The 17,605-nt window shown below is 38.4% G+C and overlaps 1 protein-coding gene across 4 annotated transcripts in view; it reads left to right on the top strand.

Annotated features, from left to right (window-relative positions):
- TTN (titin) overlaps positions 1-17,605 on the top strand; it is a 273,759-nt gene that overhangs the window by 69,615 nt on the left and 186,539 nt on the right. For 3 of the 4 annotated variants that reach the window (XM_045368331.2, XM_065526517.1, XM_065526514.1), the window contains 31 exons: positions 1,901-2,464; positions 2,972-3,253; positions 3,354-3,632; positions 4,069-4,347; positions 4,444-4,722; positions 4,840-5,127; positions 5,243-5,521; positions 5,614-5,895; positions 5,990-6,268; positions 6,378-6,656; positions 6,758-7,036; positions 7,161-7,448; positions 7,582-7,860; positions 8,006-8,287; positions 8,385-8,663; positions 8,782-9,060; positions 9,173-9,451; positions 9,554-9,841; positions 10,088-10,366; positions 10,581-10,862; positions 11,907-12,185; positions 12,304-12,585; positions 13,417-13,695; positions 13,812-14,099; positions 14,259-14,537; positions 14,631-14,909; positions 15,018-15,296; positions 15,409-15,696; positions 15,839-16,126; positions 16,701-16,982; positions 17,240-17,518. In XM_045368331.2, coding sequence (XP_045224266.2) covers positions 1,901-2,464; positions 2,972-3,253; positions 3,354-3,632; positions 4,069-4,347; positions 4,444-4,722; positions 4,840-5,127; positions 5,243-5,521; positions 5,614-5,895; positions 5,990-6,268; positions 6,378-6,656; positions 6,758-7,036; positions 7,161-7,448; positions 7,582-7,860; positions 8,006-8,287; positions 8,385-8,663; positions 8,782-9,060; positions 9,173-9,451; positions 9,554-9,841; positions 10,088-10,366; positions 10,581-10,862; positions 11,907-12,185; positions 12,304-12,585; positions 13,417-13,695; positions 13,812-14,099; positions 14,259-14,537; positions 14,631-14,909; positions 15,018-15,296; positions 15,409-15,696; positions 15,839-16,126; positions 16,701-16,982; positions 17,240-17,518 — 9,006 coding nt within the window. Of the gene's footprint in view, positions 1-1,900; positions 2,465-2,971; positions 3,254-3,353; positions 3,633-4,068; positions 4,348-4,443; positions 4,723-4,839; positions 5,128-5,242; positions 5,522-5,613; positions 5,896-5,989; positions 6,269-6,377; positions 6,657-6,757; positions 7,037-7,160; positions 7,449-7,581; positions 7,861-8,005; positions 8,288-8,384; positions 8,664-8,781; positions 9,061-9,172; positions 9,452-9,553; positions 9,842-10,087; positions 10,367-10,580; positions 10,863-11,906; positions 12,186-12,303; positions 12,586-13,416; positions 13,696-13,811; positions 14,100-14,258; positions 14,910-15,017; positions 15,297-15,408; positions 15,697-15,838; positions 16,127-16,700; positions 16,983-17,239; positions 17,519-17,605 lie in introns of all 4 variants that reach the window. The other variant, XM_065526515.1, reaches the window with a different exon arrangement.

Below are 17,605 nucleotides of genomic sequence, written 5' to 3'. Positions count from 1 at the left end.
TGTATTACCAACTGGAGAGACCAATAACCAAGACGGTAACATGGTAGGTAGGTATGCAGAGCCTATATGGGATAAGAAATCATTATTTACAGTCATATTTCCACCACTGACCAAAGAAAAAATAATTTATTATTTGAGAACAATGTTAAGTAATCAAATGAGCTCACCTTGGCCCTTCATATAAAACATATCAGGACAGTTTGGTGCTACTAAAAAGAAAAAAAAAAAGTCTCAATGTATTTAAAAATTTTTAAATCAAATAACCAATTAAGAGCAGAATTACAAACTTAAAAAAGTCAATGTCTAGTCTAAAATTAAATCCTTATGTAAGACAGGGAACTAGTACAGGACTGAAAACTAGGATTCTCACTCTAGGCATTTTTACTAGTTTAAAAATAAGACGGCTGGGCACGGTGGCTCACGCCTGTAATCCCAGCACTTTGGAAGGCCAAGGCAGGCAGATCACAAGGTCAGGAGATCGAGACAATCCTGGCTAACACAGTGAAACCCCATCTTTACTAAAAATATAAAAAATTAGCCAGGCGTGGTGTCACGCACCTGTAGTCCCAGCTACTCAGGAGGCTGAGGCAGGAGAATTGCTTGAAACCAGGAGGTGGAGGTTGCAGTGAGCCAGGATCACACTGCTGCTCTCCAGCCTGGGCAACATAGTGGGACTCCATCTAAAAAAAAGAAAGAAAGAAAGAAAAAGAAAAAGAAAATAAGACAACTACATAAATATCCTATTCCCAATTTTCTAATTGATACATAGGTTGACTTTCAAATAGTTAATAACACTCATCAAATACTTGAATTCCTTCATTAACCAAAATATTAGCAGCTAGCTTTTCTTCCTTCCTTCCTTCCTTCCTTCCTCTCTATCTTTCTTTCTTTCTTTCCCTCTTCCCAAGAGAAAGTGTGAGTATGAACTATATTTTGAGGACAGGGGTAGAGATGCAGTCAAGCCATACTTGGACTGTCAGGGAAGGCTGTCTCTTGGTCTTCTTTGTCAATGAGAATATCAAGGGGAAGGGCAAATGCAGCACATCTCTTGGACATGAAAACGATCAGGTTCCCTATAGCTTCCTCTTCTCTACAATCCTTTTACATGATCCTAAGAAAAACCCAGGCCCATGATGACCCAACCAATGCTTTTCACTCTGGTCAAAATGTCTCCATAAAACCAAGTGCATGATATTATTCATACTGACACTTTTTGAAGTTTCTTTACTCAAATTAGGTCAATTTAGGAATGCAACTAATATTGAAGCTTCAGATAATAAGAGGAAAGGATAAAGAGGATGACTTAAAAAAATTAAAAAGAGAGGTTCTGAAAGTCTGGCTTCAAGATGCAGATTGTAAAAGGGAAGTTGCTGCTATTAAATATTTTTACAAGTTTGAGTTGGCCTAGAGGATGCATTCATAGTTAAGCCATATAAGAATTTCCAGGCAGTTGATGTGAGGGTTACAAAGACATTACACAACTACTTCAATCTTCTTATCACTTAATATCCCTACTCTTTAGAAGAGTCAAATATATTTTCTTTATCTTCCTTACATAGTCTTCTAATTTGCAGAATTAAAGTATCAGCTCAATAGCTTATCAAATAATTAAACAATCAGCCACTAAAATGGACAAATCTTTAGCAATGTTACTTAATAAAGGAACACTTGTCTTTTCTTTGATAGAGACAAGTAAAGTGATGTCTTGCTCCTTTATAAAGAACACTCTCATCCCTTTCCTTTGACAATCTTTTGTTCTTATTAACGCATTACTCTATTTTAAATTATGGCTCACGTCTATCTAAAGACTTAACTCATCTTTTCTCTGTCTCGGAATATATAATTACAGCAAGTGCTTTGGTGGGGACTAAATGTAATGCTGGAAAAATTTCTTTTGCAGAGGCATATCCACCAACCTTTCTCTCCAGACCTAAGTCCCTTACGACTTTTGTGGGTAAGGCAGCCAAGTTCCTCTGCACAGTGACAGGGACTCCTGTGATAGAAACCATTTGGCAGAAAGATGGTGCTGCACTCTCACCTTCACCTAACCGGAAGATTTCTGACGCAGAAAACAAACACATTTTAGAACTCTCAAACCTTACCATTCAAGATAGAGGAGTTTATTCTTGTAAGGCTTCTAACAAATTTGGAGCAGACATCTGCCAAGCAGAGTTGGTCATCATTGATAAGCCATGTTTCATTAAAGAATTAGAGCCTGTGCAATCTGCTATCAATAAGAAGGTCCACCTTGAGTGCCAAGTAGATGAAGACAGAAAAGTCACAGTTACGTGGAACAAAGATGGGCAAAAACTCCCCCCAGGGAAAGATTATAAGATCTGTTTTGAAGATAAAATAGCAACACTTGAGATTCCTCTGGCCAAACTGAGAGATTCAGGAACCTATGTCTGTATAGCTTCAAATGAGGCTGGAAGCAGCTCCTGTTCAGCCACAGTCACTGTCAGAGGTAAGAAACATGTGAATGTATTTCCAGTCCTTTCTCTGCAAGGAATCCTCGGTAGAAAAACTGTTGGCAAACAATTCAGTCAGTACACTTTGTTATTAAAATAATGCCATTCAGCAAACATTATGGTTTGGGAAAGTCCTGGCATTGTTTGATTTTATGTTTTTAATCCTCTTCAAAGTTCACTTACTTTTGTTCTTCTAAATTGTCTGCTATTAACAAAGCTTGCTTAAAATTTCTTCTAAGAAAAAATTCCAAGTGTCTGGGAAATTGCTAACTATCTTCTTTTATAAAATTGTTCTTTGTGTAGGTAGCCTGTTTATTGTTATTTTATTTTAAACCGAGAGACTGGGAAAGTGTCTTAGAATGACAGGAACCTGTTAAATGCACCACAACTTTTTCAGAAATTTTATGTGTGTTGGGTCTCTTTGTTGTATATGTCTACTTTTCTTTTGTGGAGTTTATGTTTCAGATATCTTCTCCTTTTTCTTTTTTGTAAACTTCATGTAGAACCACCATCCTTCGTGAAGAAGGTGGATCCCTCTTATTTAATGCTGCCAGGTGAATCAGCACGCCTCCATTGCAAGCTGAAAGGCTCACCTGTGATCCAGGTTACTTGGTTTAAAAATAACAAAGAACTCAGTGAAAGTAACACAGTCCGAATGTATTTTGTCAATTCTGAGGCCATACTTGATATTACGGATGTAAAAGTTGAAGACAGTGGGAGTTACTCATGTGAAGCCGTGAATGACGTTGGCAGTGATAGCTGCAGTACTGAAATAGTTATCAAAGGTTTGTTTACTGACTTTCCATGCAGTATTTTTCTGAGAAAAGATTTCCCTTTCAATTATTTATTACTCATTACTTACACAATGCTTTCATGCTTTTGTAGAACCTCCTTCTTTCATCAAAACTCTTGAGCCTGCGGACATAGTGAGAGGAACAAATGCTCTACTTCAGTGTGAAATCTCAGGCACTGGACCATTTGAAATTAGCTGGTTCAAAGATAAGAAACAAATTCGAAGTAGTAAAAAATACAGATTGTTTTCTCAGAAGTCTCTTGTGTGTCTGGAGATCTTTTCTTTTAATAGCGCAGATGTTGGTGACTATGAATGTGTTGTTGCTAATGAAGTTGGCAAGTGTGGCTGCAGGGCAACACACTTACTCAAAGGTTAGTGCTTGAAAAGCTAATGTCTCTTTGACAAATTGTCAAAATAGCTTTCTTACCCCAAGGAAGAAAAACTGATACTTTTTTCTCTTGTCCTATCCTTTAAATTTGTTTTGTCTTGGTTTGACCTGGGACCTTGGGAACAAAGTCAATAACTTTCGCCTGGTCTTTTTCCTGAGACCAGTGTAAATATCTATTATCTGATACCAAAAGGGAATTACATAATAAGCCATTTTGTCAGCTGACGAACATGTATCGTCTATGCCTCTGTCTCTTGGATGGAATTATAATTATTCTTAACTTTTATTTCTTCTTCTAATTAACACTGTGAAATACTATTGGGACAAGATAAATATAATCTTGATAAAACTCTTAATATAGATGGTGTTGAAAGTGTTTGGGAATTGATATGTTTTATGTGCTCTCTTTCCTTAATTAGAACCTCCAACCTTTGTAAAGAAAGTAGATGATTTTATTGCACTAGCAGGACAAACTGTTACCCTGCAAGCTGCTGTGAGAGGGTCAGAACCCATTTCTGTCACATGGATGAAAGGACAAGAGGTCATTAGAGAAGACGGAAAAATCAAAATGAGCTTTTCCAACGGTGTTGCAGTCTTGATAATCCCTGATGTTCAGATTAGTTTTGGAGGCAAATACACGTGCCTGGCTGAAAATGAAGCTGGAAGCCAAACATCTGTTGGGGAATTAATAGTTAAAGGTTTGTGTAGGAACATTTAAACCTCAAATTGCTACTTAGATTTAAAGTGAAACCCTAATATGCATTTAGGATCCTAACTATTTCATACCATCGTAGAACCTGCCAAAATCATTGAGCGAGCAGAACTGATCCAGGTGACAGCAGGAGATCCCGCCACACTGGAGTACACAGTGGCAGGCACGCCAGAACTGAAGCCCAAATGGTACAAAGATGGGAGACCCTTGGTCGCCAGTAAAAAATACCGAATAAGTTTTAAAAACAATGTTGCTCAGCTCAAATTTTATTCAGCTGAGCTGCACGATAGTGGCCAATACACATTTGAGATTTCCAATGAAGTGGGCAGCAGCTCCTGTGAGACTACATTCACTGTATTAGGTTAGTATTTTTAGAAAATGATGCTGCATATGCATTTGAAACCCAACAAATGGCCTAAAGTCAATCACTGAGCACTTTTCTATATTGACCATTTCTCCCTTCTTGTGCCACAAACAGATCGAGACATTGCTCCATTTTTTACCAAACCCTTGCGCAACGTGGATAGTGTTGTTAATGGTACCTGCAGACTGGACTGCAAAATTGCAGGCTCCCTTCCCATGAGGGTGTCCTGGTTTAAGGATGGCAAAGAAATAACTTCTTCTGACAGATACAGGATAGCATTTGTGGAAGGCACAGCCTCTTTGGAGATCATCAGAGTAGACATGAACGATGCAGGCAATTTCACTTGTCGAGCCACAAATTCCGTGGGAAGCAAAGACAGCAGTGGAGCCCTGATTGTGCAAGGTTGGCTGGAGACTTTGCATTTTATCCTTATTAAAGATTATGTTCAAATTAAGTTGTCTTCCCTTAGATCAGACCTCTTAACCCTTTGAAATTCTTTCTTATACCCCTTCTTCAGAACCACCCAGTTTTGTAATTAAACCCGGCTCAAAGGATGTTCTGCCTGGCTCAGCAGTCTGCCTGAAGAGCACTTTCCAAGGATCTACTCCTCTCACAATCAGATGGTTTAAGGGCAACAAAGAGCTGGTTTCTGGTGGAAGCTGCTATATCACCAAAGAAGCTTTAGAGAGTTCCCTGGAACTTTATGCAGTAAAAACCTCTGATTCAGGCACATACACATGTAAAGTCAGCAATGTCGCTGGAGGCGTGGAATGCAGTGCAAACTTGTTTGTAAAAGGTTTGCATTGTTTTCTTGACATCTCTGTGCTACCCTTGTTATACATTCTCTCCTCTTTCTCACATTTCTTAATAAATTCCTTCCTTCCACAGAACCTGCCACATTTGTTGAAAAGTTAGAGCCATCACAGCTGTTAAAGAAGGGAGATGCCACCCAGCTAGCCTGCAAAGTAACTGGTACCCCTCCAATTAAAATAACATGGTTTGCAAATGATAGAGAAATTAAGGAGAGCAGCAAACACAGAATGTCTTTCGTGGAGTCTGCTGCAGTTCTAAAACTGACAGATGTTGGCATCGAAGACAGTGGTGAATATATGTGTGAGGCCCAGAATGAGGCTGGCAGTGACCACTGCAGTAGCATTATAATAGTCAAAGGTTTGTGTTCACTTTGCCTCTTGTGTTGCCAAAGTTATGGCCCATGGCACAGACCCCTCCTCCCTTAATGCAAATCATTCCTTTTTTACTGTAGAGTCACCTTACTTTACCAAGGAATTTAAACCAATTGAAGTCTTAAAGGAGTACGATGTCATGTTGCTGGCTGAGGTGGCAGGCACTCCTCCCTTTGAGATCACTTGGTTCAAAGACAACACAACCCTGCGAAGTGGTAGAAAGTTTAAGACCTTCATTCAGGATCATCTGGTTAGCCTGCAGATCCTCAAGTTTGTAGCTGCAGATGCTGGTGAATACCAGTGTCGGGTGACCAATGAGGTGGGCAGTAGCATCTGCAGTGCCAGGGTGACTTTAAGAGGTTAGTGTTGGTTCCAGTGATGGACTGGCTCTGCTGAAGAGTCAATTCTTTTTTTTAAGCCAGTTTTACTTTAGGGATAATATTGATTGAGAATTAATTCTTCTGTTAGAACCCCCATCCTTCATAAAGAAGATCGAGAGTACCAGCTCCCTCCGAGGAGGCACAGCTGCCTTCCAGGCCACGCTGAAGGGCTCCTTGCCAATTACGGTGACTTGGCTAAAAGACAACGATGAAATCACTGAAGATGATAATATAAGAATGACCTTTGAGAACAATGTGGCCAGTTTGTACCTCAGTGGCATTGAAGTCAAGCATGATGGGAAATATGTCTGTCAGGCCAAAAATGATGCAGGAATACAAAGATGTTCTGCATTACTCTCAGTAAAAGGTTGGTTCAGAAAGTTTGCCTTGGATTTGAGGAAGAAATGCAGATGTAAGCCTTTCAGCAGGGTAATGCACAACCCACATCTATCCCTTTGTTTTCTACAGAACCTGCGACAATCACCGAGGAAGCTGTGTCTATAGATGTCACCCATGGAGACCCAGCCACTTTGCAGGTTAAATTTTCAGGGACTAAGGAGATTACAGCCAAATGGTTTAAAGATGGCCAAGAACTGACCCTGGGCTCAAAATATAAAATCAGTGTTACTGATACAGTCTCAATACTGAAGATTATTTCTACAGAAAAGAAAGATAGTGGAGAATATACTTTCGAGGTCCAAAATGATGTTGGGAGAAGCAGCTGCAAGGCTAGAATTAATGTATTAGGTTGGTATTGTTCTTCTATAGGGAGGATTGGGCATCTCCATGCTCCTTCTTCCCTTAAAATTAAAAAAAAATACAAGTTAGTAGATTGACCTTTTTTTTGTTTGTTTGCTTTTTCATTGAATAGATCTTATCATACCTCCTTCATTCACCAAAAAGCTGAAGAAAATGGACAGCATTAAAGGCTCTTTCATTGACTTAGAATGTATAGTGGCTGGGTCACATCCCATAAGCATCCAGTGGTTCAAAGATGACCAAGAAATATCAGCTAGTGAAAAGTACAAATTCTCTTTTCATGACAATACTGCCTTCTTGGAAATCAGTCAACTGGAAGGTACCGACAGCGGGACATACACTTGTTCTGCCACCAATAAGGCAGGGCACAACCAGTGCAGTGGGCATCTGACAGTCAAAGGTTGGCAAATTTTACTTCCACTTATCAAGAACTTACAAAATATTTTTCTTTCATTTCTTAATTTTTACCTTTATTGCTAAGTTATAAAATAAAACTTCCTCTTTTCTTTTGCTTCTTGTTTCTTTCACCCCAGAACCCCCTTATTTTGTGGAAAAGCCACAGTCACAAGATGTCAATCCCAACACAAGGGTTCAGTTAAAGGCTCTTGTGGGTGGCACTGCACCCATGACAATAAAGTGGTTTAAAGATAACAAAGAGCTACACTCAGGAGCAGCCCGCTCGGTTTGGAAGGACGACACCTCTACCATTCTAGAGCTCTTTGCAGCCAAAGCTACCGATTCCGGAACCTACATTTGCCAACTAAGCAATGATGTTGGCACAGCAACCAGTAAAGTCACTCTCTTTGTAAAAGGTCTGGTCTCTACATCTCCTCACTTTCTTGCTTGTCTAAATTTTCTTGCCTGGGGGTGGGGAGGGAAAAACGCTTAAGAAAGCAGTTTTGCCCAGTGACCTGTTTTTAAAAATATTGAACATCACAATTCTTTTTCCATCTTTAGAACCTCCTCAATTCATTAAGAAGCCCAGTCCAGTCTTAGTGCTGAGGAATGGACAGTCAACAACATTTGAATGCCAAATAACAGGCACTCCTGAAATCCGAGTGTCTTGGTATCTAGACGGGAATGAAATAACAGCCATTCAGAAGCATGGCATTTCCTTCATTGATGGTTTAGCCACTTTCCAGATTTCTAGTGCCAGGGTAGAAAATAGTGGGACTTATGTCTGTGAAGCTCGAAATGATGCAGGCACGGCGAGCTGCAGCATTGAACTCAAAGTGAAAGGTTTGTGAATGGAATCTATTCTCCATTTTGGCTGTGCTGCCTGATAGGTTTGGGGTCTTCCCTTAAGTAAGCTACTGTCTTCCTTTTGAATCTTTAGAACCCCCCACCTTTATCAGAGAGCTGAAGCCTGTGGAGGTAGTAAAAGATAGTGACGTGGAGCTGGAATGTGAAGTTACAGGAACACCTCCGTTTGAAGTCACTTGGCTGAAGAATAACAAGGAAATTCGAAGCAGCAAAAAATACACATTGACCGACAGAGTGTCTGTGTTTAGCCTCCATATAACCAAGTGTGACCCTTCAGACACTGGGGAATACCAGTGCATTGTATCCAATGAAGGTGGCAGCTGCTCTTGCAGTGCTAGAGTTGCCCTGAAAGGTCAGTTTTACAAGAAGGAGCCTACCAAATAAAAATTCTGTAAGGCTTTTTAATCTTATGATTATGGGTAGGAGTTACAATATGTCTCTTCTTTTCACACTCTTTTATTTAACCACAGAACCACCATCGTTTATTAAGAAGATAGAAAATACCACTACTGTTTTGAAAACTTCTGCCACCTTTCAGAGTATCGTGGCAGGTTCTCCTCCTATTTCTATAACCTGGCTAAAGGATGATCAGATTCTTGATGAAGATGATAACATCTATATTTCATTTGTGGACAGTGTGGCCACACTTCAAATCAGAAGTGTGGATAATGGGCACAGTGGGAGATATACGTGTCAAGCCAAGAATGAGTCAGGAGTTGAGAGGTGTTATGCTTTCCTTTTAGTACAAGGTTTGTAAGCTATTCTCTTTCAAAGATAGTCTACAGAGACAGTTTCATGAGCAGACATTATTTCTAGTGGAGTTATCAATGTAACTCATCCACATTTTCATTTCTACTACAGAACCAGCTCAAATCATAGAGAAAGCTAAATCAGTTGATGTTACGGAGAAAGATCCCGTGACTTTGGAATGTGTTGTGGCTGGAACACCAGAACTCAAAGTGAAATGGCTTAAAGATGGGAAACAAATAGTTCCCAGTAGATACTTTTCAATGAGTTTTGAAAACAACGTGGCCAGTTTTAGGATTCAGTCAGTAATGACACAGGACAGTGGTCAGTATACTTTCAAGGTGGAAAATGACTTTGGAAGCAGTAGCTGTGATGCCTACCTAAGAGTGCTAGGTTTGTATCTTTACCCCAGTCAACTTCCCTTATTTATAGTATGTCCTTTGTAAACAAATAACAAGAAATTAATGGATGTGTTTTGCTGTTTGCATTGGACAGATCAAAATATTCCTCCATCATTCACCAAAAAATTAACCAAAATGGATAAAGTTCTGGGCTCTTCTATTCATATGGAGTGCAAGGTTTCTGGTTCACTTCCCATTAGTGCTCAGTGGTTTAAGGATGGAAAAGAAATATCCACAAGTGCAAAATACAGACTTGTATGCCATGAGAGATCTGTGTCTCTGGAAGTTAATAATCTGGAATTAGAAGATACTGCAAATTATACATGCAAAGTGTCAAATGTAGCAGGAGATGATGCATGCAGTGGCATCTTAACTGTGAAAGGTTAGAATTTCTTTACCTCTTCTTGGTTCTTCTTTGTGAATGGTTCTTAAATGTATCACTCTTACCTTTGTATCCTTTAGAGCTAAAATCTCTATGATTCTGGTTCTTTAGACACATATTCATTGTGTTCAAGAAATATTTAGCCATTGCCTCTTTTCAAGAGCGTTTTCTTAAATGTCCATAAAACTGTCACAATAATTCAACTGCAAGCAACTTAATTAAATATATCTCTCTCAAAATCTATAGAACCACCAAGCTTCCTAGTGAAACCTGAGCGACAACAAGCCATACCTGATTCTACAGTGGAATTCAAGGCAGTACTAAAAGGAACACCACCATTTAAAATAAAATGGTTTAAGGATGATGTGGAACTTGTCTCAGGTCCTAAATGTTTCATTGGCTTGGAAGGGTCGACTAGCTTCTTAAATCTCTACTCAGTGGATGCTTCTAAGACTGGACAGTATACTTGCCACGTTACCAATGATGTTGGTAGCGACTCTTGTACTACAATGTTACTTGTGACAGGTGTGCAAGTTTGATTGCTTTTATGTTTCTGTCTGACTGTGTCTATGGTTCTCTATATTCAGTTACAATGTCTCTAAACAATCAAGAAAACAGTATTCTTTCTAACATAGTAGACAGTATTTGCTCATGTTTTTCTCTTCCCTATGTATTACCTAATTTAACTATTGTTATTTATTTCTGTTCCCTCATACTCTCCTCTTTCCTGACTCTTTAGAACCACCAAAGTTTGTAAAGAAATTAGAAGCATCCAAAATTGTGAAAGCAGGTGACTCTTCACGACTTGAATGCAAGATAGCTGGATCCCCAGAAATCAGAGTTGTATGGTTCCGAAATGAACATGAACTTCCAGCCAGTGATAAGTACAGAATGACTTTCATTGACTCAGTGGCCGTCCTACAGATGAACAATCTCAGTACTGAGGACAGTGGAGATTTCATTTGTGAGGCTCAGAATCCTGCTGGCAGCACAAGCTGCAGTACCAAGGTTATAGTAAAAGGTAGACATCTTGTTCTTATGTTTCTCATTAAATGAAAACCGTCTTCTCCCCTGGGTATTATAGCTCTTTATTCATTTACTATCATTTTAGTTTCCATTTGAGATCATAGAATATTTTTCTGAGCTAGTATTATTTCCCTTTTTAGATGTTTTTCCTTCTTGAATTGTGCTTACATGTAACTAGTCATCATGAAATATTTTTCTGTTATTCCAGTGTCATAATTCTGATTACCTCAACACATTTGCCAAACATCAAACGTGATGTTTCAAAACTGCACACAAGAAAACGAAGTAGGCATTTTAAAATTAGTCTTTGCCTTCAGTCAACTTACAGATATATCATTCTCACTATAATCTATATCATTAACAACAAGCACTATTTACTATATCTATGCAAAGTGAGAGCAATACAGGTTTTAAACTTATGTTTAAAACAGGACAATCATATTTTTTCCTTCTCTCTCAAGAATCACTTCCTATCTTTTAAAAATTATATGACTATACCTTGGTACAAACAGTACCCATATTTTTTTGCTGCAATTTTCCTGTGCTTTTTTTTGGTCACAAAGGCCAAGTTTGTCTTGTGGCAAGACAGTTATTGCAGTAATCATTTGCTGAAATGGAAGACTTAGATCACAGATGTTGTGATGACTTCCAGGTGTCTGTTACAGAACATATACAAAAAAAATCATCCTTGAAATTAGAATTCCATACTTCGTGCAAATCCTATTTATTGCTATACTTGCTTATTTACAATTTTTGTATCAATCTTTGTAGCCTAAGATACATCAGTAAGGGGGAGTAGACAGAATGTTGAACTTTTCAGTAACAACATCTAGGATCTATCTGGGTTCTCGGCCCATCTAGCTGGTTATCTTGTGAAGGTGAATGACTTCTGAGGCTGTTATCCCATGGAGTGATAGTGCTGGACTCTACTTACCCATTAGAATATCCTAACCTTTTCTTCCAATTTAAAGACAAATAAAAAACTTTCATTCTGTGAAATTCAGTAGCCCAATTCATGAGAAATTCTTGTTTTTTACAGAGCCACCTGTTTTTAGCAGCTTCCCTCCAGTAGTAGAAACCCTTAAAAATGCTGAAGTCAGTCTTGAATGTGAACTTTCGGGAACACCACCATTTGAGGTGGTGTGGTACAAAGACAAGCGGCAACTCAGAAGCAGCAAGAAATACAAAATTGCATCCAAAAACTTCCACACAAGTATTCACATTCTCAATGTGGACACTTCAGACATCGGTGAATACCACTGCAAAGCACAGAATGAAGTGGGAAGTGATACTTGCGTTTGTACTGTAAAATTGAAAGGTAAATATAGTGCATTCACATGGCAGAAATGTCATAAATGTGCAAAATCCCATTTTTTTCACTCTCACATGATCTGGACAATCTTTTCAACAATCTCCATCCATCTTTTCCTGTCCAGAACCACCAAGATTTGTCTCCAAACTGCACAGCCTCACCGTGGTAGCTGGAGAGCCTGCTGAATTACAAGCATCCATAGAAGGCGCCCAGCCTATTTTTGTCCAGTGGCTTAAAGAGAAGGAAGAAGTGATTAGAGAAAGTGAAAACATCAGGATTACATTTGTGGAAAATGTTGCAACTCTGCAGTTTGCGAAAGCAGAGCCAGCTAATGCTGGAAAGTATATCTGCCAAATCAAGAATGATGGTGGAATGAGGGAGAACATGGCCACACTGACCGTCTTAGGTTGGTACAATAACCCACGATAGAAACTGGTGCCAAATGCTGGAATGAATTACTAAGAGTTACTGGCAGACTCTTTTTCTGAATTTCTTCTAGAACTATATTTATCCTCATCTATTTGAAAGGTCTAGAGGAAAGACATAGTCGATCTTTCAAACACTCTTTTCTGTTTCTGTGATTCTAACAAAAGTAAACATCTGTTTTATTGTTTAATAACTACCTGTCTTAATCAATTAGCAGATGTAATCATGACTCTCTTTGATTAAGCATGAAAGAATACAGAGCCCAGCATGTGCTACAAGAGTAATTGTTAAAACTAACAAGAACTCCAAAGGTTGGCATTTGATAGCAAAGCTTGCACATAAAATTAAATGACAATTAAACAATTGTTTGAATAACATCTTTCAAAGAATTGTCTTTAACACCTTAAAGTAGAGCAAAAATACCAAGTAATTCACAATAACGTGTAGCCTTTGATCTACAGAGGGTCAAGTGGAAATCAATATATACTATCTAATGCACATTGTTTAAATCGATTTGAGATGAGTCGTGCATGAACATATATTTCTTAAGAATAATTGCTATAAGATGACAGCAAGAGTGGTGGGAAAAGTAAAAAATAAAGAAAAAAGAAAACTAAAAAGAAAAAATATTAAAACAAAAAATAGCTATCATTCTATGACTGCATGTAATTATGGAATCACACTTTAAAGTCGAGAGAGCGAGCACCCTAACGTAACCATCTCATTGGGAGAAACAATCTTAGTGAATGTGATAGTAGAGACACAGTAAAGATCCCAGACTTTGACAAATGGATATCATGTTTTATTTCAGAGCCCGCAGTCATTGTTGAGAAGGCAGGACCGATGACAGTGACTGTAGGAGAAACGTGCACTCTGGAGTGCAAGGTGGCTGGCACTCCAGAACTCTCTGTTGAATGGTACAAGGATGGAAAGCTGTTGACCAGCAGCCAAAAACACAAATTTAGCTTCTACAACAAAATCTCTTCCTTAAAGATTCTCTCAGTTGAAAGGCAAGATGCAGGCACATACACTTTCCAGGTTCAAAATAATGTTGGGAAAAGCAGCTGCACAGCTGTAGTTGATGTTTCAGGTCAGTTCTGCTATTTTTCTCTGGTTGCTTATGCAAATTCCTTTTACAAGTTTCCTTCTTTCAAGTCTCTTCTATTCTTTCAAATCATGATGAGTCTCTTGCCTTTCCTCACACAGACCGAACAGTTCCTCCCTCTTTCACACGAAGACTGAAAAATACTGGTGGGGTGTTAGGTGCCTCTTGCATCTTGGAATGCAAAGTAGCTGGATCATCACCTATCTCAGTTGCCTGGTTTCATGAAAAAACTAAGATTGTCAGTGGAGCAAAGTACCAGACCACATTTTCAGATAATGTCTGCACATTGCAGTTGAATTCTCTGGATTCATCAGATATGGGCCATTACACATGTGTGGCTGCTAATGTCGCTGGGTCTGATGAATGTCGCGCAGTGCTAACTGTACAAGGTCAGTAGACAGTCCAACTTGTAAGGAATTTCATACAAATTCCTTTTCAGATGCACATCTATGTTGACAAACATTCAAAAGTGCTCTAAAGTTTTATTCAAAATTACAACTCCATTTGAAGCTTACAGGATCTTTCAATTGTTCTCCATGTCTACATAGAACCACCCTCTTTTGTGAAAGAACCTGAACCTTTGGAAGTACTACCAGGGAAAAATGTAACCTTCACAAGTGTTATTAGAGGAACCCCTCCATTCAAAGTCGGCTGGTTCAGAGGTGCCAGAGAACTAGTGAAAGGAGACCAGTGCAACATCTATTTTGAAGACACTGTGGCAGAACTGGAATTATTTAATGTTGACATATCTCACAGTGGGGAATACACCTGTGTGGTTTCTAACAATGCTGGCCAAGCATCTTGCACTACCCGTCTCTTTGTAAAAGGTTTGCTCAAGTGGATTTGCTTTTTCTATTTTCTGTATACTGACATCTTTGTGTTTTTATTGTGTTTAACTGCTGTGCTTTGTCACTTACTAGAACCAGCTGCATTTGTGAAGAGATTAAGTGATCATTCTGTAGAACCAGGGAAGTCCATAATTCTGGAGAGCACCTACACTGGAACACTTCCAATTTCTGTCACTTGGAAAAAGGATGGTTTTAACATAACTACCTCTGAAAAATGTAACATAGTCACAACAGAGAAAACTTGTATCCTGGAAATTCTGAATAGCACAAAAAGAGATGCAGGACAGTATTCCTGCGAGATTGAAAATGAGGCAGGAAGGGATGTTTGTGGAGCTCTGGTATCTACATTAGGTGCGTTGTCTTATTGTCTTTTAAATCATTTGCATTCTTCTAACATGTAGCATAGTTTCTTTGATATTCATTAATTCCAGTTGCTGATTGTGAGCCTTTCTTCCTTAGAACCGCCTTATTTTGTTACGGAACTGGAACCTCTGGAGGCATCAGTTGGAGATTCGGTTTCTTTACAATGCCAAGTTGCTGGGACACCAGAAATTACAGTGTCTTGGTACAAAGGAGACACCAAATTACGGCCAACTCCTGAATACAGGACCTACTTTACAAACAATGTGGCCACGCTTGTTTTTAATAAGGTGAACCTCAATGACAGCGGAGAGTACACATGCAAAGCAGAAAATAGTATAGGAACTGCTTCTTCTAAGACTGTGTTCAGAATTCAAGGTGACGATATTTTACAAATTAAGAAATTCCTTTTTTCCTTAACTCTTGTATCTTTATGGTGAAGTTCTCATTTCATCTCCTAACGCCTTAAGTATTACGTGTCTCCCTACAGAGCGCCAACTCCCACCTTCCTTTGCAAGACAATTAAAGGACATTGAACAAACTGTGGGGTTACCTGTTACACTCACTTGTCGATTAAATGGCTCTGCACCCATCCAAGTGTGCTGGTATAGAGATGGAGTACTTTTAAGAGATGATGAAAATCTACAGACATCGTTTGTAGATAATGTGGCAACTTTAAAAATTTTGCAAACTGACTTGAGTCACTCTGGCCAGTACTCTTGCTCAGCTTCCAACCCACTCGGAACAGCATCTTCTAGTGCTAGACTCACAGCAAGAGGTCTGTTCACATGTCACACTTTTTCTTTGCAAACTGTGACTTCATATTTCATTGTCAAAGTAGAAATGACCAATGGCAAAAAAAAAAAAAAAAAAAAAAAAAAAAAAAAAAAACACACATTGCCTTTCTTCTCATCTTCCAGAACCCAAGAAATCTCCCTTCTTTGACATCAAGCCTGTATCTATAGATGTTATTGCTGGAGAAAGTGCTGATTTTGAGTGTCACGTTACTGGTGCTCAACCAATGCGAATCACTTGGTCAAAAGATAACAAGGAGATCCGTCCTGGAGGAAACTATACAATCACATGTGTGGGAAACACTCCTCATTTGAGAATTCTTAAAGTAGGCAAAGGAGACTCTGGTCAATATACTTGCCAAGCAACCAATGATGTTGGCAAAGACATGTGCTCAGCTCAGCTCAGTGTAAAAGGTATCATTCCATGGCTTTTCACAATATTTGTTCCTTACCATGTTTGCATAATTGTCTTATAAATGTTTCTTTGGTTTTTAAGTGTTTGAGATAAACTAACTGGACATGTTAGAATTTGTGTATTAGTGTTGGAGGTAACATTAATCAAAGTTGTGTTTTCTCTTTATATTGTTCTTTACATTAGTGTATCTCTAAGTGTAATCTTATCAAAAAGTATTGTTTAATTGAAATTTGTTAAATGTTTTAACTGTCTAGTCCATTTTTTAATGCTTTCTTGTTATATGGCATTCTGATTTATCATTACTAAATGTTGATCAAATACATCTATAATACATTAACTTTTATGTTTTAACTTACATAGTCAAACTAAAAAAAGTATCAACTAAATTATTTAAAATGTTATGAGATTATTTAACTTAAAAGATAACTTATTTTACTGCAAAATCCTCAGAAAGTATATTCTTAATAACAAACCAGTTTAAATATAAATTTATGGGATCTTCAGCTACAAAAACAAGCTCTTTTAACATGTATAATAAATATCCCTCACTGACTGTTTTGTTTGGTTTACTAGAACCTCCAAAGTTTGTTAAGAAATTAGAAGCTTCAAAAGTTGCAAAGCAGGGGGAATCCATTCAACTGGAATGTAAAATAAGTGGTTCCCCAGAAATCAAAGTTTCGTGGTTCCGAAATGACAGTGAACTTCATGAAAGTTGGAAATACAACATGTCATTCATTAATTCTGTGGCACTGCTTACCATCAATGAAGCTAGTGCTGAGGACAGCGGGGACTACATTTGTGAGGCTCATAATGGTGTTGGTGACGCCAGCTGCAGCACAGCGTTGACAGTGAAAGGTTAGACACACTAAGCTTCTTCATTTCTTTATTCTCCTCTGATTTGGGCTCTTAGCAAAGTTACGAGCTCCAAAATAAAAGGATAATTAAGGTTATTTTGTTGCAATTCTTCAACAAGTTTTAATGAATTGTCATTTCTTGTGTCAACATGTATTGTCATATGATCACACCAGTCAGTCTTCAAGGTTCTAGATTTAATTTTTTCTTCCTTTATAGTAAGCAAGTGTTCTCATTGTTTATCTTCTTTTTTCTGGTAGCACCTCCTATTTTCACCCAGAAGCCTTCTCCAGTAGGAGCTCTTAAAGGTTCTGATGTGATTCTACAATGTGAAATTTCGGGAACTCCCCCATTTGAAGTAGTATGGGTTAAAGATCGAAAGCAAGTTAGAAGCAGCAAGAAATTTAAAATCACTTCGAAAAATTTTGATACAAGTCTTCATATCCTTAACCTTGAAGCCTCCGATGTCGGGGAATATCACTGCAAAGCTACTAACGAGGTGGGAAGTGACACGTGTTCTTGCTCTGTCAAGTTCAAAGGTTTGTATACATGGGCACAAAAATATATGCCCCTTACTTCTATCTGTTCTTGCCTAACTAATAACTTGTGTGGCCATGACTCTCACA

The sequence above is a fragment of the Macaca fascicularis genome, chromosome 12 (genome assembly GCF_037993035.2).
Source record: "Macaca fascicularis isolate 582-1 chromosome 12, T2T-MFA8v1.1".
Lineage (NCBI taxonomy): Eukaryota > Metazoa > Chordata > Mammalia > Primates > Cercopithecidae > Macaca > Macaca fascicularis.
The sequence above is the reverse complement of the archived record's forward strand: the minus strand, read 5'-3'. Positions and strand labels throughout refer to the sequence as shown.